Source organism: Sus scrofa, chromosome 16, assembly GCF_054392235.1.
Source record: "Sus scrofa isolate SSC_HxYL_T2T_F1_AM1 chromosome 16, Sscrofa_HxYL_maternal_Yorkshire_Landrace_v2.0, whole genome shotgun sequence".
In the NCBI taxonomy this organism is placed as follows: Eukaryota; Metazoa; Chordata; class Mammalia; order Artiodactyla; family Suidae; genus Sus; species Sus scrofa.
Window position 1 is genome coordinate 34447035 of NC_139398.1, and position 21250 is coordinate 34468284.

The 21250-nt window shown below is 42.1% G+C and overlaps 1 protein-coding gene across 24 annotated transcripts in view; it reads right to left on the reverse strand.

Annotated features, from left to right (window-relative positions):
• Positions 1-726: 726 nt before the first annotated feature.
• The window catches only part of CPLANE1 (ciliogenesis and planar polarity effector complex subunit 1), a 120045-nt gene continuing 99521 nt past the window's right edge, over positions 727-21250 (reverse strand). For all 24 annotated transcript variants that reach the window (XM_085002109.1, XM_085002107.1, XM_085002108.1 and 21 more), the window contains 6 exons: positions 21068-21126; positions 20168-20335; positions 18736-18863; positions 15687-15776; positions 1941-2119; positions 727-1185 (listed from right to left, as the gene is read on the reverse strand). In XM_085002109.1, coding sequence (XP_084858235.1) covers positions 1051-1185; positions 1941-2119; positions 15687-15776; positions 18736-18863; positions 20168-20335; positions 21068-21126 — 759 coding nt within the window. In that variant the 3' untranslated portion in view covers positions 727-1050. The remainder of the gene's footprint in view (positions 1186-1940; positions 2120-15686; positions 15777-18735; positions 18864-20167; positions 20336-21067; positions 21127-21250) is intronic.

A 21250-nucleotide genomic window follows, 5' to 3' on the forward strand; every position in this document is an offset into this window, starting at 1 on the left:
TTTAGAAGCTCCGGATTAACAGGAGGTGGCTGGTTCCCTTTTACTCCAAGCACTACACAATTTTAGGATATGGGGATTTTGGGGGGTTATTTTTTTAAGGACCTGACCTGCAGCATATGGAGTTTCCCAGGCTAGGGGTCGAATTGGAGCTGCATCTGCCGGCCTACACCACAGCCACAGCAACTCAAGATCTGAGCCACGTCTGTGACCTGCACCACAGCTCACCGCAACCCCAGATCCTTCACCTACTAATGGAGGCCAGGGATCAAACCGGCATCCTCACTGATGCTGGTCAGGTTTGTTACCACTGAGCCACAATGGGAACTCTTTAGGATATGATTTTAAAGGGATTTCATTATTGAGCAGCTCAGATAAGAGTGCGATTTTTCTACCTCAATGAAAGGAGGATTTGTTTTGTTTTTCGTTTTTTAGGGCCCCACCTGCAGCACATGGAAGTTTCCAGGCTAGGGGTAGAATCAGAGCTGTAGCAGCTGGTCCACACCACAGCAATGCCAGATCCGAGCTGCATCTGTGACCTACACCACAGCTCCAGCAATGCCAGATCCTTAACCCACGGAGCGAGGCCAGGGATCAAACCTCCATCCTCATGGATACTAGTCGGATTCATTTCTGCTGTGCCATGATGGGAACTCCAAGAATTTTTTTTTCCAGATTTACTCATATAAGGTTGTTTCTCAAAACTCAGTGGATAAAGGAGGCAAAATAGAAGGTTTTTTTTTTATTTGAAAGTAGTTTAAATATTATACAAACTTGGGTTGAAAGGTACCATTTATTTCATTATTTAAAAATTATACCTAAAGATAAGTCAAATGCAAAAACATAAAATACATCTACAGTTAACCCTTTCCCCCTGAAGGCAAAGTTACTGAGAAATGTTTATTCTCCCTCTTGAAATGTCTAATGCAGGTGATAGGCCTGCTGATGGTAAGTTTCACCTCACTTCATTGCTTCTCTCCCTGAAACCCAAACTCTCTCAGCAACATCACGGAGCTGCTGGCCTTTGTGTGGAGGCAGAGTGACACTCAGGTCTCACGGTCCAGGGCCGGTGGACAGATGGCTCTTATCCTCCACGTCGGCCACCATGTCCTCAATGGCGTCCCAGTCGAGCTTGCTGAGGATGCTGCCGGTGCTGGCAGACAGGCTGTCTGGGCCGCCCACAGAGTCCTGCATCAAAGTGAGAAAGACAGCAAATCCTGGTCTTAGCCTGAGAAAAATAAATGGAACGTGACCCACGTGGTCCAAAGATTCTAGAGCTGCTCCTCCACCAAATGGAGCAGGGGATGTGAAGGAAGCAGGGCTGTGGCCGCCCAGCACCTCTGGATGGGCAGTGGGCTGAATGCACATGACTTGACACAAGCGGCGGCTGGCGCCAGGTCTGAAGAGTGTTCAGAACAGATGTGTGTACCTCAAGTACAATCTCCGGCTCTTACAATTCTGCTGTTTTTGGTTGTTGTTGTGTTTTTTTTGTTTGTTTTTTTTTTTTTGTCTTTTTGCTATTTCTTGGGCCGCTCCCGCGGCATATGGAGGTTCCCAGGCTAGGGGTCGAATCGGAGCTGTAGCCACCGGCCTACGCCAGAGCCACAGCAACTCGGGATCCGAGCCGCGTCTGCAACCTACACCACAGCTCACGGCAACGCCGGATCGTTAACCCACTGAGCAAGGGCAGGGACCGAACCCGCAACCTCATGGTTCCTAGTCGGATTCGTTAACCACTGCGCCACGACGGGAACTCCTGTTTTTTTTTGTTTGTTTGTTTTGTTTTTTAAGAGAACCAAGCCAAAATTGTAAGATGTTTTGAATTATTACTTCAACCTGCCCTAACAATCTTTCAGGGTGACTACATCCCACAAACCAACCAACCAACCAACTTGAAGAGCACAAGGCATGACTAGCAAAGTGCAATCTGGAACAACACTCACCTGCAGAAGGGAACTCTGGCTCCCGCGGAGCAAGGCACGGACGTCTGGAGGCACCAGCCAGGGGCTCACCACCATCTCCTCCCTCTCAGGCTCTAGACACATCTGCTTGGTGTGCGGTGCCAGCCCAGCACCTCTGTGATTCTTTGTGCACTGCAGACCATGCCATGGAGCATGAGGGCCTTTTAAGGGAAAAGAACAAAGCATACACTGGGAATGATTCACTTATAACTCTGTTTTTTTTTTTTTTTTTTTTTTTTTTTTTTGCTTTTTAGGGCCACACCTGTGGCACAGGTAGGTTCCCAGGCTAGGGGCAGAATTAGAGCTACAACTGCCGGCCTACACCACAGCCACAGCAATGCCAGATCCAAGCCGCGTCTGCGATCTACACCACAGCTCACGGCAATGCTGGATCCTTCACCCACTGAGCAAGGCTACGGATCAGACCCGCATCCTCATGGATACTAGTCAAATTTGTTAGCAGTGAGCAACAACGGGAACTCCAACTTTGCTCTTTTTTTTTTGACCACACCCATGGCATATGCAAGTTCCTGGGCCAAGGACTGAACCCTCACCAAAGCAGTGACCCAAGCCACAATGCTGAGTCCTCAACCAACAGGGTGCCAGGGAACTCCGTAAGTTTGTTTTTATTGACTTTTATCATCAAATCCAAGGCAGTCACATCTTACCCAATACCTGGATCACGAGGTCTGGATATGATTGGTTTTAGGGCTTCAGCAATTCCTATTCTGTTGGTGTGACAGAAGGAAATTAAACTCTGGCTGCCTCTTTTGATTTTCAAAGTAATGGAAATCTCTAGGACAAGAAAATCCAAGGATGAAAAGCCACAGGAAAAAAATGCAACTATGGAGACGCTCCAATTGCAAAGCAGGGGCAACTCGGAGCTGGGCCTTCCTTGCTTCTTATGGAAAGTCTGGTGGAAGCTTCCTACAAGCAATATTCTCTGCATCACACTGGGCTTCAAGCCTGCAATGTGCCTTTGGGCACAGGCTCCAGGGGGAGTGCAGTAAGCAGTTCCTTCCCTCTGAGTATCAGTCTTTGCTGAAAAGAAGCATTCCTCCCAGCGCATGCCCAGAGGCAGCTGGACAGATCCGTCAGCCAGCAGTGCTTCTCTGCAGAAGGCCCTGGAGGAGCTGGACCCTCCGAACACAGTTCAAGTTCCAAAGCCAGGATTACAGCTTTCTCCCCACCAGGAGATCTGAAGCAGCACTCAAGAGGGGTGTAGGGGTAGGATGGTAAGTAAACCCAGTCCCAACACGAAGCCCTGTGCTCCTGAAAGGGGGAAGAAGTAAGTGGAAGCAGAGTGGTAGTTTGGGACGCCTGCCCTTTTAGGGCTCTAGTAACTTTGTGTGCTTAAAGCTAGGGATGCCTACAAGAAATAAGCCCCCCCTCCCCCGGCCAAAAAAACCCCCAGTAACAGCGGTTCGCCTTTTGGCATTTCCTGTGGGCCATGCACCGTATGTCCCTCAGGCCCCTGAATTACCAGAGCGCCCCAGGGCCTGGGCCTTGGTCCTCTCACACCCACACCCTCCCTCGCTGACCTCCTCTAGTTTCATGGCTGGAAACACCTGCATGCTGACAACTCTCAAACCTGTACCTCTGGTGTCAACAACGCAAACTGCCTTCTTGACTTGTATGTGCAATAAACACTTTTTTTTTTTTTTTTTTTTGCGCCCAGAGCATGCACCATAGCAGTGAACAGGTTGAGTCCTTAACCCACTGTGCCACTGGGAACTCCATCCACACTTCAGTTTTAACATGCCCCAAACCAAATTGTTAATCTCTACCCCTAAACTCATTTCTCCAATAGTCTTCCTCATACCAGGAAATGCTCAGGTTAAAATGCAATTATCCTTTATACCTTCCTTTCTTACACATCCTATAACCTATCCAACAACAAGTTGTTTTCTATTTTTTACTAGAGCTGTTTTTTAGAGCCACATCTGTGGCATGTAGAGGCTCCCAGGCTAGGGGTCCAGTCGGAGCTACAGCTGGTGGCCTACACCACAGCCACAGCAATGCCAGATCTGAGCCACATCTGCAACCTACACCACAGCTCACGGCAGCACTGGATCTTTAACCCACATGCTCACAAATACTAGTCGGGTTAATAACCCTCTGAGCCACAACGGGGACTCTAAGCTAGAACCTCATTATAGTTTTGATTTGCATTTCTCTAATCATTAGTGATGCTGAGCGTTTTTTCATGCACTTCCTGGCCATCTGCGTGTCTTCTTTAGAGAAATGTCTATTTAGGTCTTGTATTTTTCGATTGGGTTGTTTACTGTTGAGTTGCATGAGTTGTTTGTGTATTTTGCAGATTAAGCCCTTGTTGTTTGTATCATTCGCAACTGTTTTCTCCCATTCCCTAAGTTATCTTTTCATTTTTTTAATGGTTTCCTCTGCTGTGCTAAAGCTTGTAAGTTTGATTAGGTCCCGTTGGTTTATTTTTATTTCTATTGCCTTGGGAGACCGACCTAAGAAAAATTTGTACAGTTGATGTCAGAGAATGTTTTGCCTATGTTCTCTTCAAGGAGTTTTAGGGTATTTTATGTTAACATTTTTAAGCCATTTTGTGAAGGTGTGTTCTAGTTTCACTGATTTACATGCAGCTGTCCAGTTCTGCCAGCACCAATTGCTGAGAAGACTGTCTTTTTCCCATTTTATATTCTTGCCTCCTTTATCAAAGAATAACTGACTGTGGATGTCTGGGTTTATTTTTGGGCTTTCTATTTTCTATTGATCTGTATGTCTGTTTTTATACCAGTACCAACACTGTTTTGATTACTGTAGCTTTGTAATATTGTTTGAAGTCTGGGAGAGTTATGCCTCCTGCATTATTGTTTTTTGTTTGTTTTTTTTTTTTCCTCAAGATTGGTTTGGCAATTCTGGGCCTTTTATGGTTCCATATAAATTTTTGGATTGTTCATTCTAGTTCTGTAAAAAATGTCATGGGTAATTTGATAGGGATTGCACTAAATATGTAGACTGCTTTGGGCAGTATGGCCATTTTAATGATACTAATTCTTCCTATTCAAGGGCATGGGATATCTTTTCATTTCTTTGAGTCCTCTTTAACTTCAATTAATGTTTTAGAGTTTGCAGCATATGTATTTCATCTCCTTGGTCAGGTTTATTCCTAGGTATTTATTTTTTTGGGTGTGATTTTAAAAGGTATTTTTTATATTCTTTTTCTAATATTTCATTGTTAGTATTTAGAAATGCAACCAATTTCTGGATGTTAATCTTATATCCTGCTACTTTGCTGAATTCATTGATCAGTTCGAGTAGTTTTTGTGTGGAGTCCTTAGGGTTTTCTATGTATAGTATCATGTCATCTGCATAGGGTGACAGTTTTACCTCTTTTCTTCCAATTTGGATACATTTTATTTCTTTTGTTTGTATGATTGCTGTAGCTAGGACTTCCAATACTATGTTAAATAAAAGCAGTCAGAGTGGACATCCTTGTCTTGCTCCAGATTTTAGCAAGAAGGATATTAGCTTTTCTCTATTGAGTATTATATTGGCTGTAAGTGTGTCATAATGGCTTTTACAATGTTAAGAGATGTTCCCTCTATACCCACTTTGGTAAATTTTTATCGTGAATGGATGCTGGATTTTGTCAAATGCTTTTTATGCATCTATTGGGATGACCATGTGGTTTTTGATGTATCTTTTATTAATGTGGTGTATGATGTTGATTGATTTGCTTACGTTGAACTATTTTTTTGTGGATCCTTGTGAACTGGGTATGACTCCCACTTGAGCATGGGGTATGATCTTTGTTATGTGTTGTGGGATTCGGTTGGCTACAATTTTGTCGAGGGCGCTCAGGAAGACGGCGGAGCAGTAGGATGTGAGCCTCAGCTACTCCCACAGATACACTGAGAAAGCATCTGCATGAGGGACTACTCCCAAAGAAAATTTGCTAAAGATGACGAAAGACCTCAGGATTAAGACAGAGCAAGAAAAACTTCATGAAACCAGACAGGACAAAAGAAAGAAGAAGAAGAAGAGATAAGTGGAAAGAAGTGAGACAGAACCGGCCCCCTGAGAAGAGAGCTTGGAAGAGGAAAAGCTCCTGCACCCTGGGGCGTCGCCCACCAGCGAGATCGGCCAGGACAGAGGAGGAACTGTAGACAGCTGGTGTGAAGCAGTTAAAATGGAAACAATCCTCCACAAAGTCAGTGCTGGCAGGTGTTGGGAACTAGAAAACTGTGGCCTTAGAGATCAGACTCACAGAGAGAGCTGAGGCTGGCTATGCGGGAAGAAAACAGGGTTGGCAGCATGGAAATAACCTGGAGGGACTAGCGTACAGGGTGGCGGCCTGTGAGGGCGTAGGTGGAGGCAACTCAGTTGGGCCTGGAGGCTAGGCGCCATTGTTGGGGACTGCTGGAGGGAAGGGGCGCGACCCACCACTTCAGCTTTGTTCCCTGTGCGCTCTCAGGCCGCAGGACAGGATCTGCTCCAGCTGGCGGGGGACCACTGTTACCTAGCAACAGCTGAGAAGGAGCCCTGCCCTCAGGGCTACAGACAACTGGAGCAGGACAAGTAACCACCTGGGGAATAACACAAGCTCCTGGCTCCTGCCAGTGGTCCCTGTGCTACCAGTGCCCGCCCATCCTGTGCCAAAAGAGCCACTGGCACCCATTCCCTGTGGGAGCCACAAACTGCCCAACTGGGAAAAGCACACACTCTGCGGCCCTGCCCAGTGACTCTGCAGGGGCTCGTGCTAGTGGTGCCAGTTTCACACCATAAGAGCCGAGACAGGGCCACCAAGGCACAAGCTCCACAGCTCTGCCTAGTGGCCCTGTAGGGGCTCGGGCTAGCAGCACCAGATGTGTGCTGAAAGAGCCAAGAGAGGGCTGCAGGTGCATGCTCCCTGCCAGAGCTGTGGGCTGCCCAGCTGGAGAAAAGCACAAGTTACAGGGCTCCTTCCAGAGGCCCTGTAAGGGCCCAGGACAGTGGCACTTGTTCCACACCAAGGGAGCTATGGGAGACCCACCAGTTCACATTCCAATCCTCAGCAGCTACAGACAGTACTGCTGCCACCAGCCAAGCAGGGAGAGGGACCACCAGAAGTGCTTGTCCTGCAGCTACAGAAAAAGCCTCTTAGCAAGAGTTAGGGAGAAGTTCTTGCCCCTGGGGCTAGAGACAGAGATCCCTAGTGTGGCCAAAAAAGGGGAGTGACTGCAGAACAGCACCTGCCCCTACGCTACAGAGAGAGCAGTCCCTAGAGCCTTCCCAGCAGAGGGAGGGACCGAGGAGCAGCTGCTAACACTGCCAGTTACAGGAAATAGTCCTGAAAGCTATGTGGAGGAGTCGCAGGAACCACTGCTGCCCCACGTGCTACGAAAGCAATCCTGTGAACTGCGAATCACTGACACCTTCCTCACAGACCCCCATCCTTAGCAGCCACCCAGCTCCAGGTGAGGCAGTGTGATACTGCTGCTCCCATCGCGCTCTGGGTACACGTGAACCACTACCACCACTGAGAACTCCAGGACTGGGCACCTGCTGCTGTATCTATATACCATAAACAGAAAGGTAGATATTATGAGAAAACAAAGAAATAGTTTTCAGACAAAGGAACAAGACAAACACACACACACACACACAAATACTAAGTGATGAGGAGAGAGGCAATCTACCTGAAAAAGAATTCAGAGTGGTGATGGCAAAGATGATCTAAGATCTTGGAAAAAGAATGGAGACGCAGATCAGGAACTTAAAGTGTTTAACAAAGAGCTAGTGGATTTAAAGAGAAAGATGAATAGCACCATGTCTGAAATGAAAAATACACTAGAAGGAATCAATAGGATAACGGAGGCAGAAGAATGAATAAGTGAGGTAGAAGACAGAGTGGTGGAAATCACTGCCACAGAAACTAATAAAGAAAAAAGAATGAAAAGAACTGAGGAGAGTCGGAGAGACCTCTGGGACAATATTAAACGTACCAATATCCACATCATAGGGGTTCCCAGAAGGAGAAAAGAGAGAAGAAGGACCAGAGAAAATATTTGAAGAGATTATAGCTGAAAATGTCCCTCATATGGGAAAGGAAACACTCAAGATGAGGAAGCACAGAGTGCCCCACACAAGATAAAGCCACGGAGAAACACAGTGAGACACGTACTAATCAAACTGACAAAATTAAATACAAAGAAAAAATATTAAAAGCCGCAAGGGAAAAGCAACAATTCACATGAAAGGGAACCCCCCCATAAGGATAATAGCTGATTTTTCAGCAGAAACTCTACAAGCTAGAAGGGAGCGGCAAGATGTATTTGAGGTGATGAAGAGGAGGAACCTGGAACCAAGAATAATCTACCCAGTAAAGCTCTCATTCAGATTTGTCGGAGAGATCAAAAGCTTTTCAGACAAGCAAAAGCTAAGAGAATTCAGCACCCCAAACCAGCTCTACATCAACTTTAGTTTAGTTTAGGAACTTCTCCAAGCAGAAAAGGAAGAGCCACAATTAGAAACAAGAATATTACAAAATAAAAAAGGCAAAGACAGTGTAAAAGTAGGAAATCACCCACTGACAAATATGACATCAAAACTAGCAAGCAAGAGGAGAGGACAAATGCAGGACTTTGAAAATGCATTTGAAATTAAGAGACTGGCAACCAGAAACAATTCTGAATACATATAGATGGTTATATCAAAATATAATGGGAACCACAAATCAACTAACTATAATGGACACACACATAAAAAGGAAAAAGCAAGCCAAATGTAACACTAAAGATGGTCAGCAAACCACAAGACAACAAAACAGAAAGGGAAGGAAAAAAGACCCGAAATAATCAAAAAAAAATTAAGAAAAGGACAATAAGTACATTCTTATCCTTAATTACTTTGAATGTAAATAGATTAAATGTTCCAACTAAAAGACAGAGACTGGCTGAATGGATACAAAGACTCATACGTATGCTGTTTACAAGAGACCCACTTCAGATCTAAGGACACAACGTCAGAGATGCTAGTTGGATTTGTTTCCCCTGCACCAAAACAGGAACTCCTATATTCATTCTTCCAATCCAAGAGCATGGTATATCTTTCCATCTATTTGTGTCAACTTTGATTTCTTTTTTCAGCATCTTATTGTTTTCAGAATACAGGTCTTTTGTCTCTCTAGGTAGGTTTATTCCTAGATATTTTATTGTTTCTTTTTTGTTTGTTTTTTGTCCTTTTTAGGGCCACGCCCGCAGCATATGGAGGTTCCCAGGCTAAGGGTCTAATCAGAACTGTAGCTGCTGGCCTACACCAGAGCCACAGCAATGCCAGATCCGAGCCGAGTCTGCAACCTACACCACAGCTCACAGCAACACTGGGTCTTTAACCCACTGAGCAAGGCCAGGGATCGAATCCAAAACCTCATGGTTCCTAGTCAGATTCGTTTCCGCTGCGCCATGATGGGAACTCCTACTTTATTGTTTTTGATTCAATGGTAAATAGGATGGTTTCTCTAATTTCTCTGATCTGTCAATGTTAGTACATAGGAATTCAGTCGACTATTGTGTATTAATTTTGTATCCTGCAACTTTACCAAATTCAACTGCTGATGAGCTCTAGCAGTTTTCTGATAGTGTCTTTAAGATTTCCTAGGTATAGTATCATGTCATCTGCAAACAGTGATAGTTTTACTTATTTTCCAATTTGGATTTTTTTTTTCCAATTTGGATTTTTTTTCCTTCTGATTGCCATGGCTAGGACTTCCATAACTACGGTGAATAACATTGGTGAAAGTGGACATCCTTGTCTTATTTCTGATCTTAGCGGAAATGTTTTCAATTTTTCACCGTTGAGAATGATGTTAGCTGTGGTTTTGTCATGAATGGCTTTTATTATCTTGAGGTAGTTCCTCTTTATGCCCACTCTCTGGAGAGTTCTTGTCAGGAATGGTATTGAATTTTTTCAAAAGCTTTTTATGCATGTGTTGAGATGATCATATGGTTTTTATTTTTCAGTTTGTTCATGTGGTGTATTACACAACATCATATTGTGGATATTGAAGAATCCTTGCATCCCTGGGATAAATTCTACTTCATCATGGTGTATGTTCCTTTTAATACATATTTGGATTCAGTTTGCTAATATTTTCTTGAGGATTTTTGCATCTGTTCATTTAGTGACACTGGCCTATAATTTTCCTTTTTTGTGGTATCTTTGGTTTTGGTATCAGGGTGATCATGGCTTCAAAGAATGAGCTTGGGAGTGTTTTTTCATTTTTTTTTTTTTTCCCTCTTGTGGTTGATTTCTAATTTCATGCCCTTTTGGTCGAGAATATGCTTAAATAATTATCTATATTCTTAAATTTGTTGTCATTATTTTTGTGCCCCAGTAGGTGGTCAGTCCTAGAGAGTGTTCCATGTGCACTTGAAAAGAATGTATATTCTGGTTTTTTGGATGCACTGTCCTGAAAATATTAAGTCTAACTGTTCTACTGCATCATTTAGTATCTCTTTTAGTTGTTGATATTCTGTCTAGAGAATCTGTCCATTGATATGAATGTGGTGGTAACATCTCCTACTATTATTGTATTCCCAGCAATTTCTCCTTTTATGTCTGTTAGTATTTGTTGTATACGTTTGGTGCTCCTATATTGGGCACGTATATATTGATGCGTATAATACCCTCTTCTTGAACTGATTCTTTTATCATTAGTGTCCTACTTTATCTTTCCTTATGGCCAGTATTTCTTTAAAATGGGTTTTCCAGTTGATTCTATGTTTTGCCTTTGTTCTTTTCTTGTTTTGGTTGGATGATTTCCTTTTATTTTATGCTTGTGTCCTCTTTTGAGTTTTTGTGGATGTATTGTTTGGCTTGATTTATTGTTGCTCTATTTTTAAGTAAGTTAACCCCTTCCCATATCTGCTTGCTTTAGCCTGATAGTCTTATAGGCTCAAACCCATTCTAAAAAAAGTCTAGATTTTCTTACTCCCTTCTTTGATGTCCTTTTTAACATCTTCATTATGTATCCTCTTGCTGTTCCTTGTGTTTAGTGTCACTTGTACAAATAGGATTTTTTCTTTCTGATTCATATACTGGCTTATTTAAGTGATTGCCTTCCACTTGTGATTTCCTCCATCCTCTATCCTCTTCTTTCCTATTTCAAAGAGAACTTTCAGTATTTCTTTAAAATGGGTTTAGTATTGCTGTATTCTCTTAGTTTGTCAGAGAAAGTCTTTATTTCTCCTTCTATTTTAAATGATAATCTTGCTGGGTAGAGTATTCTAGGCTGCAAATTATTCTCCTTTAGAACTCTGGATATATCTTGCCACTCTCTTCTGGCCTGTACTGTTTCTGTAGAGAAATTGACTGATAGCCTAATTGGAGTTCCCTTATAATTAACCCTTTGTTTTTCTTTCTCTTGCTGCCTTTAGAATCCTTACCTTTAACTTTTGCCATTTTTATTATAATATGTCTTGATGTGGGGCTATTTGAGTTCGACTTGTTTGGGGCCCCTCTGTGCTTCCTATATCTTGATATTTGTTTCCTTTAGATTTGGAAAGGTTTCAGCCATAATTTCTTCAAATATATTTTCAATCCCCTTTTCTCTTCACTCTCCTTCTATAATCCCTATTATGCATAGATTGTCATGCTTTATATTGTCCCATAGATGTCTTATATTGCTTTTGTTGTTTTTAAATCTGATTTTCTGTCTGCTGTCCTGATTGGGTGATTTCCATTATTCTATCTTCCAAGTCACTTATTTGTTCTTCTGCATTATTCATTCTGCTCTTTAATGCCTTTAACTCAGCTTGCATCTCTGCAAATGAATTTTCTAATTTTTCTTGGCTCCTCATTGTTTCTAGATCCTTTCTAAAATAACCTGCATTACTGTTGATATTCACTCTTAATTCCTTCAGTTTTTTCATTACCTCCTTTTTGAACTCAGTGTCTGTTAGACTGCAGAGGTTTGTTTCATTTTTTGCTCCTTCAGGGGAATTCTCTTGTTATTTTAACTAGGAATGGTTCCTGTGCTTCTTCATTTTGCTTATATTTTTCTTATTCTGTGAGTTTGGGGAAAAAATTATGCCCTATAGTCTTGGAAGGCTGTTTATATTCAGGAATGTCCCTGCATAGCTTGTAAGGATTTTTTTGTTTTGTTTTTCTTGAAGGATGCTTCTGGTTTGGGTGCTTTCTGTCTCCTTCCTCACTGTGTGCAGGCTATTATTCCCCTTGAGAGGGCATGTGCCAGTGTAAGGCCTGAACATGATTCCAGAGAGATGGGGGCAATCAGTAGGGCTTTTAGCCAGTGCCTGGTTGCTGGGCTCTTGGCAGCTACCAGGACTTATGGGGAGATGGGAGCGCAGGCTGCTCCTGTTTGCAGGGCTCTGGGAATAGGCAGTGACCTTTGGGGAGGTGGAGGTGGAACTGTACCCCCTTTCCATCACTCAGTGCCTTCACTCCAATGACACCTTCTCAAAGAGATCTTCATGGTCTCCCATATCTGATTTTTGTCAGTGTTGTTCCTGATCAACAGTGCCTGGTAAGCAGCAGGAGCTCAATGGGTTGTTGCAGAATGAGTATTCTTCATGGCAGTCCTGTGGGAAAAGTGGTATTATTCCACTTGGAATGGAGTGGAATAATACCCATTTTGCAAATAAGGAAAGTGAGGCTTAGAGAAGTTATGTAATTTGCCCAAGATGAGAGAGATGATCTATACCTAGAAGCTGAGCTAATATGTTATCTTTCTGTTGTCTGGGGTATGGGGAGAATAGTCTTCCGAGGGCCTTTGTGGATAATCTTCATATCTCTAGGTAAGAAATGAGTCTATTTATCTGGATCCCCAGGGCAGCAGCTTTCCAATAGCTTGCTTCCTGGATAACAGTGGGGAGGGAAGCATACAAGAGGGCTTAGAGGTTCTTCTTTTGACTAGCCCCAAGGGTCTGAAGCAGAAATAAGGTTAACATCGTTTGTAGAACCTGTGGTCACCACTTTAGAATCATGTGTAAGAGCTGCATCCTAGTTGAAAAGAGTTTGACTTTTTTTTCTGCTATGTAATCCATCCCTGAGTATTTATTTTGGGATGTGACTGAAGTTCCATGTTAAAAAAATTTCAGTTTTTTGAAAAACTCAGTGAAAGAAAATATACCTATGAATAATCAATTAGAATGCACAGGTGAACACACACTGTGGCTAAATAACATAAGAGCCACAGGTAAAACAAAAAAGTTTGAGAGGATTAAAAAAAGAGAAACCAGCAGGCAGGTAGTTAGGCAGTATATAACTACAAGGGTAGACTGTCTGTCCAAATCAGATGGAAGAAATGGCAGAAGGGCTCTGGGATGGTAAGAGATGAGTGGAGATTGTAACCACCAACCAATCCCACCCCCATCTCTGCTGCAATTAACGTGTTACCTAGACTCTGATACTCTTGTTTTGTCTAATGAACATAACTACTGCCATCTAGTAAGAATAACAATCATCACCAAGGCTGCCGATATTAAGGTTAAGAAGCCTATAGTTTTAGGTAAGCCTTTACCTATGGGGTAGCTACGAACCTTGAGAGGCCATCACTGGCTTTCTCTCACCTTGCTTTACCAGGTATGGATCTGTAATTTCCTTCTCTTCAGATCAAACTGAATTTCTCTAGCTTTATCTGGGATATGATTTTGAGATAAAAATAAAACATGAAAAAAAATCTGTGAAACGGAGGATATACAAAGCTTCTCAAGGTAGGGTGTTCCTGCTCCAGTGTGGCCAGGGAAAGCTTTCTAAGGTAAAAGGTAAGTGATGCATCAAGAAGAAATGCCACAGTGGAGACTAGTGGGCAAGGGCATCAGCTTCCCCTGAAAATCTCCCTCTGGAGGAGAGTGAACACTGCCTCTCGGTTCTTTGGGTTTTTTTTTGTTTTTGTTTTTGTTTTTTTGTTTTTTTGTTTTTTTTGCTTTTTAAGGCTGCAGTTGCAGCATACGAACGTTTCCAGGCTTGGGGTTGAATCGGAGCTGTAGCTGCCGGCCACAGCCACTCTGGATCCGAGTAGCGAGCTACACCACAGCTCATGGCAACGCGAGATCCTTAACCCACTGAGCAAGGTCAGGGGTTGAACCTGCAACCTCATGGTTCCCAGGTGGATTCAATTCCGCTGAGCCTTGGGAACTCTGTGCCTCTCGGTTCTTTACAGCATGTTGCCAAACAACTCTACCGAGTCTCACCTGAGGAATCTGACACTGAATGGCAAAACTGAATCACTAGCTCCGTCTCTCACAAAAGAAATACCCTGCTCCTCCTCTTGTCAATTATTGAGCCACAGTTCAATTATTAAAACACCCAAGCAGGAAACTTGGAGTCAAGCTCTCCGAGGCAGGGCTACCACTGGACAATCAAAGAAATACTTCCTATTTGCCTGTCTATGGGCAAGGCCTTGATCAAGCTAGATCATAACTCACTGCAAGGACATAAAACCCTGGGTCCCTGGAGCTTTCATGATACCATACAAAGGTACATGTAATATCAGCCATTTTTAGGGGCAACACTATATGTTGGGGCATTTTACCAAAATAAATACTACTTGATATTTGCTTAGAAAACAATAAAAACCTATGGGGTCCTCTAAAATAGAAACCATTTTACAAAAGATTAAAATGAGAAACTTTGAATTAAAAAAAAAAAAAAAACTAGCCTGGGATTAGAAAATTAAAAGCACAGGAAATGATGCTTTTAGGACTCAAATTAATCCCCATAACTACAGGCTTGGGTTTCAATGCATACAATGGGGAAAAGTATGAAGAGGATCAACTAGAATTTCTAGAAATTATAGCCACTGGCATTAAAACTTGATAGATGAGTGAAAGAGTGGGTTGGACGCAGCTGAAGAGAGGTGTGGCGGAAACTGAAAGATGAACCTGCAAAGTAAGGAGACAGCAGGGGAGAGAGGCCCAGTAACAGGAATGGACTAACTCACATTTCTCACCCTTTCTATGGGACGTGCAAATGAGTGCTTTCATCATCATTCCCAGCAAATTTAGTTCTGTTCCATAAATTTCAATAATGCTGCAGATACGTTCACTGGATTAAGGAGAGGATTAAATGAGATCACGCGCATAAGGTGTTAATATAATCTTTGGCATGGAATTAAGTTCTTCATAACTGTTATTTCTGCTGTTCTGAGGGGAGTGAGCAGACCACTTACCTTCTGTGCGCCTCAGTTTCCTCAGCTGTGAGATGGGGGTAAGAGCTGCCCTGGGGATATACCAGGGTTGTTAGCGAGAGCTAACAGGACGATCGACGCGCAGCTAAATTTAAAGTGTGAGGACTAACATGGGTTGAGGGCTGGGCTGGGGGAGACACTGGGAACTAAGATGTGAGGTGTAATTTCCCTCCTTCTAGCTGGTCAGAGCAAAGCTAATGTGGGCAAGTATCCAAACGTAGGGACCCGCGTGCTCCACGCCTGAGCGACCACAGCACCTTCAGGAGCACTTGTTCTCATGCCCGGCACTGCGCTCACATGAGCCCCTTACCACCACCCAGCCGCCATTCATACTGAAATCTGTATCTGACATTTTTTTCCTTCTCTTTCGACCGCCCCTACAGCATATGGAATCTGGAAGGTCTCAGGCCAGGGACTGAACTAGCACCTCCACAGAAACAAGCCAGATCATTAAGCCACTGCACCACAGCAGGAACTCCTGTGTCTGACATGTCTAGACGTGATTTGTGATTTTTAAAATTTTAGTATTAAGCCCAGGCACGTTCTTTTCTTTATTTATCCCTTACCTTTTTGGATGGTAACTGGAGACGGCATAGCCTTTCTTACCGCCACGCTGGCTCCATCAGCTTTTTTCTGTATAGTAAAAGTAGCAGTTCCTATAAAGACAGACAAACTTCTCTAAGCTTCCGTATGCATGCATGATTTTTCACCTTTTATAAAAGTCGTAAGTACTTTGAGGACAGAAATCTTCTGATTAGTAGGAGCCCGATAAATGGTGGTTGATTTGAACCAAAAAAGCAAAACAGAAGTAGAAAGAAGGAAGGGAAAGCCTACTTTGAGACTTGGTATCTTACAGCACAACCATGGATCTTTCTTATATGGCAAAGATGCCTTGACAACATCTGTGGCAACCAGAAAAGCCAGGCACATAAACCTATTAGAAGTAAACACCTACGTGAAATGCCAAGAGAATGATCGATTAAGACTTCTTAAATTCCAGGATTAGTAGCAAACATTTACTGTTAATGTTATGCAAAATATTTTATTCATAATTGTCAACAACTTCATGAGATAGGTTTTAAAAAACACACCTGAGGGCACAAAGTAACTAGCAGTGGTGGGATATGAACCTAGGTCTGGACAATTCCAAAGGCTGGACCGATTATTTATGCCAATGATGCTTCTCACATACTTGTCATAGAGTCTTTACATTGTTTTGATAGAAGTAAGCACAAAACAAGCCAAAAAAAAAAAAAGCAAAAACCAGACCCCTAAGTATAAAGGTTTGCATGCAGGGCTGAAGAAATTAGCCAAAAACAACATCCTGCTTTTTATAAGAGACAGATAGGAACATATCATCAAACCACAAGCATTTTTAGGAAAACTGTCCCTTTATAGAAGAATCTCAGTGAATTTTTAAGTCCTGATGGATCCTGTTTTTCCATCTCTGCAATGACTGAATTTGCCCCAGTGGACTCAGGCTCTCTGTACAACTGACTGGGAAGAGCCCAGGTTTTTGCCACTGCCTTTGAATGTTGCTGAGGGGGCGGGGGGGGGGGGCAGGGGGAGTGTGTGTGGCTGGGCTCAGGACGTGCAGAGGCAGTTAGGGAGGCCCTTGTGTTCACAAGTCCCTCAGGCTGCCCCTCCCACTTTGGCCTTAGACATCCAGGGAAGCTGAGTGACAGGTCAGCATGGGTAACAGCTGGGCATGTGGTGGTCTGTGACACAGGATAAACACTGCAATACCTGCCCTTTAATATTCTTGACTAATAAGTACCTTATAAACAACTATTTTAAGGCAAAAAAGCTAAATAGCCTTTTTTTCTCATGGACTCAATTATTCAATTATTTCATTTGTTCAGTGTGAAGGGGTAACACAAGACGAAGGGAGCATCACTACCCTCAAAACATTTAGTCTATCCTGGGACCTACCGAGTTTACAAAAACCATAAGGCCTGTTGTAGCACTGCCTCAAGAGGGCCAGAAGCATGTGACTGATGCTTCAGAAGACAAAAAAAAAAAAAGCAGCTATTTTAGTTACTGAAGCCACTACTTAACTAATATTCCTAAGCACCACGCAAGTACTAGCCATTTTAAAAATGCAAATATGGATGTTAAAATTCATTATATCAGGATGGAAGAGCTAAAGAATTAAAATTAGGGATGTCTTTCCAGACACAGAAGTGAGGCATTTAAGGTATAAGGGAGAATTTCAATGCAGGACTGGGAGCACTCAGCATGTGACTGGAAAACAAGCCTGCAAATGTCATGGATCATTCAGATTATCTGGGGAAAGGAGGCTAAGGAGGCCGAAGGGGAGGACACCCTGAAGGGGGGCACCTCACTTGGGACCCCTCCCTTGGGATTTATCCAAGTGAGATGGCGGTCACTGGGGGCTTCTGAGCCCCAGGCTGAGCCCAACAATGGCAGGTGCAGGGACCAAAGGCGGGCCAGGGCTTCCTAGCCCAGTCACATGCAAGGTGACAAAATAAAGGCCTGACATTATCAGGCCCAAGAGGAAGACATACCTGCATGTAATATAATTTAAGACTTTTCCAGCTGATGTTAAGAGACCGTGAGTTAAGTTTAAACTCCTTTCCACTTTTGGATATTTCTTTTATTTAATTTGCTAAATGTATTGAGCATAACGTAAAACTAAATTTTTAAAAAAATGATTATTCTTTTGAAATTCTAGTTTTAAAAAAGAGCAGTGTTCTCTTATTATAGTTTGTCCATCAAAAGCAAGTGTTACTCAAACTACAAAGTTTTATTAAAAGGGTTGTAATTTATGGAAACTTCACTTTTCTAAATTGAGGCAGCTTACTAGATAAAGTTCAGGTTCTAGGTGTGGAGGCACTAGACCTAGACTGGGTTTAAATCTGGACTCTACCACTTCCTCGATGTCTGATCTTAAGCAATTGTTTTCACTTTCTCTGCTTTGGCCTTCTCATCTTTAAAATAGGAACCTAATAGTGTATTCCTCGGAGTTGTAATTCAAGAGTGTAAACAGAATCTGCCACGTTATCTATCATTATACATTTTTAGCTGTATACATCTATTCTTGATGTTAGCTATGATCATACATTTTTAAGGTATAGTCATTTTACAAATAAGTATGTTTTACTTTAGTAACCAAAACCCAAATATGGCAAAATTAACTAAAGGAAGGCTAGCAATAAATAAAAGATATTATATCTTCGAATGTGGAAAAGGATATGCAAAAGGTAAAGTATGCTATTATTTCAATCTGAGTCCCTCAGTATTCCCCTTCTGTGATATAATTCACCCTGAAACCTATCAGAATTTGCTTTGTAAAAATGCCTACATTTTAGACACACACAAGAGACAGATTCCCAAATAAGTCATATCACAGAGAATTGAGTGTTCGAATTCTATTACAAAAAGGCCACCAGTTAAAAAACATTCCTAGAGTCTTATTTCAAAGCAATAGAACAAAATGCAGGTATAGCTAAGTCTTTATCAATCCTTTGCATTCTGTTGAAATGGGAACTGCTTTTCATTAATATTTGCAACTTTCATTAATGAAAACACAACTTTGGAGACAAGAAGGAATAGGTCCAAATTACATGAGATCAGAAAAGCTTTAAGTCTTACCATGTGGCCAGGGTGAGCCCTGAGGGTGTCCAAAAGGTCTCCCCTTTGGGGTATAACTCGGTTTGCTGGATATATATCTGGTTTTTCCAGGTCTATGTATTGGAAAATTATGACCATGTTGATTCTCTCTAAAGTAAAAATTACATAGTTATTATATGCCTAGAATCTCCTATCAGTGATTAACTACAATATTTCAAAAATCCAAATTCCAACTCAGATTAAGACATTCATTTGAACTCAACTCATTCTGTACCTCAGCGATGCATTTTATGTGTAATAATTCTCCTCATACCTCAAACTTCATTTTTCTTCCAAAGAAGTTGTGTCCGATTATCTCTCCATTTCAAATGCATCTGGTAGTAATTTATGTATTAAATACCCTGCATTATTCTAGAATATATTCAAGGAGTCTCTGCTATTTTGATCATACCCCAAGTTGCACACACAAGCCATTATGTCTGGGTTTATGTTGGGTAACATTTCCTTTAGGCTCATAAGTTATGTGATTATGTTTATAATCTTAATCATTAATTTCATCAAAGGGGGAAATTTTTAACACTATCCTGCCAACTCGTGTCCACCTTATGGATTATCAACAAATACAGGAGTTTCCATCATGGCTCAGAGGTAACAAACCCAACTAGTATCCATGAGGACACAAGTTCGACCCCTGGCCTTGCCCAGTGGGTTAAGGATCTGGAAATGACACGAGCTATGGTGTAAGTTGCAGATGAAGCTCGGATCCTGCACTGCTGTGGCTGTGGCTATAGGACAGCTGTAGCTCTGATTCAAGCCCTGGCCTGGGAACCTCCGTATACCGTGGGTGCAGCCCTAAAAGACATACACACACACACACACACACAAAAGAACAAATGTAATTCTGTGTTTGTTTGTCATATATAAGAAAGTTTACACTTGGGTACTTTTCTTTAGCATTCTATGTTGGATTAATTCTTGCCTAATGAACTCATATCCAAACCCACTGCAGGTCATTAAGTAGAAACATATTAACAGTATCCACAACTGAATCAGCAGGAACTGGGAGACGTGGGAAGAGGGAGCAGAGGAAGAAGTGGTATCTGGTGGGGATTGTGTTTCTGCAAGAGTGGAGCCAAGAAGAGAAACAGGGAGAGCAGTTAGGAGGCCAATTACAGAAGGAATTATTAACCGAAACTACAGAAAAGAAGGAAACAGGGTTGAATGGACGTAAAAACTGTATTGGGTATACAGACATGCTTTGTTATATCTTAATTAGGAATTTAATGCCATTTTTGTCTTTCTCCCTAGTAACTCTATAAACTAATAAAGGCCTCATAATTATGATCCCATTCTCCTCATTCACTCTGTTACCATAATTCAGAGGAGATTAGAGCACTTCACACTCGTCATTCTTGCCGTTATCTTGCCAATGACATGCCAAACCTTGCCTTACCTTCTTGGAGAGAGGGAGCGTTGCCTTCTGGGAATCTGAGTAGTTCTGGGTTTGTTAGGCAATGGTTTCTGTACAGTTGCTGGAAGTTGTACTGATTCAGCTAACAGTTCGTTCATCAGACTGTATGCTTGTGAGATTCGACGACTATAGTGGTCAGAGAGCAGCAATCTTTAGAGAAAGAATTAAAAAGCATTTAATAAAAGAGTCACTTGCAGTTCTTATTTCTAGAGGAAACATTGTGTTTGAAGACCACCTAGCATTTATTTTCTTCAACGCATTTCGATGCGAATTCAAATTTCAGATTTCTGAAAACCAGAAGAAAGTATTATTATTACTATTACTATTATTTATTTTTTAAGGCCATACCCACAGCATATGGAGCCTCCCTTGCTAGGCAGTCGCATTGGAGCTAAAACTGCTGGCCTACACCACAGCCACAGCAACGCCAGATCCAAGCCACATCTGTGAAGTACACCACAGCTCATGGCAACACTGGATCCTTAAAACACTGAGTAAGGCCAGGGATCGAACCCGCAACCTCATGGCTCCTAGTTGGATTCATTTCCACTGCACCAAAAGGGAACTCCCCGTAGAAGGTATTATTAATGGCACCTGTGTTATGGCTTTCGGGGTATGTTCAAAATGCACATACATATCTGGCTTGGGAGAGGGAGGGAATAGCAGAAATAAAATTTATAAAAAATTGAATGGGATAATTAATATTGGAAGCAAGTTCCTAAAAGGCTAGTGGAGTCCTATTACTTTCCTTGTACTTATCGCCTATAATTTTCTGTTTATCAACAAAAAAGGGACTACTGTGAAAATTAGGGTCCCTAAGGTATAAACCATGGCTATGAGTGAGCAAATGAGAGAGAAAGATCAAAGTATAATCAGACTTACCTGTCTTTTTCGTGTTTCATCTTTTGTCTCCGCCTGATTTCCCTGGAAGTCATATAAAACTGCAAGAGAAATAACCAGTTAGCTCATTACTATTCAACTCGAATAATTAAACCATTATGATCCAGGGAAAACAGGAACATTCTATTAATCAATTTTTTTTTCTGTTTTTTTTTTTGTCTTTTC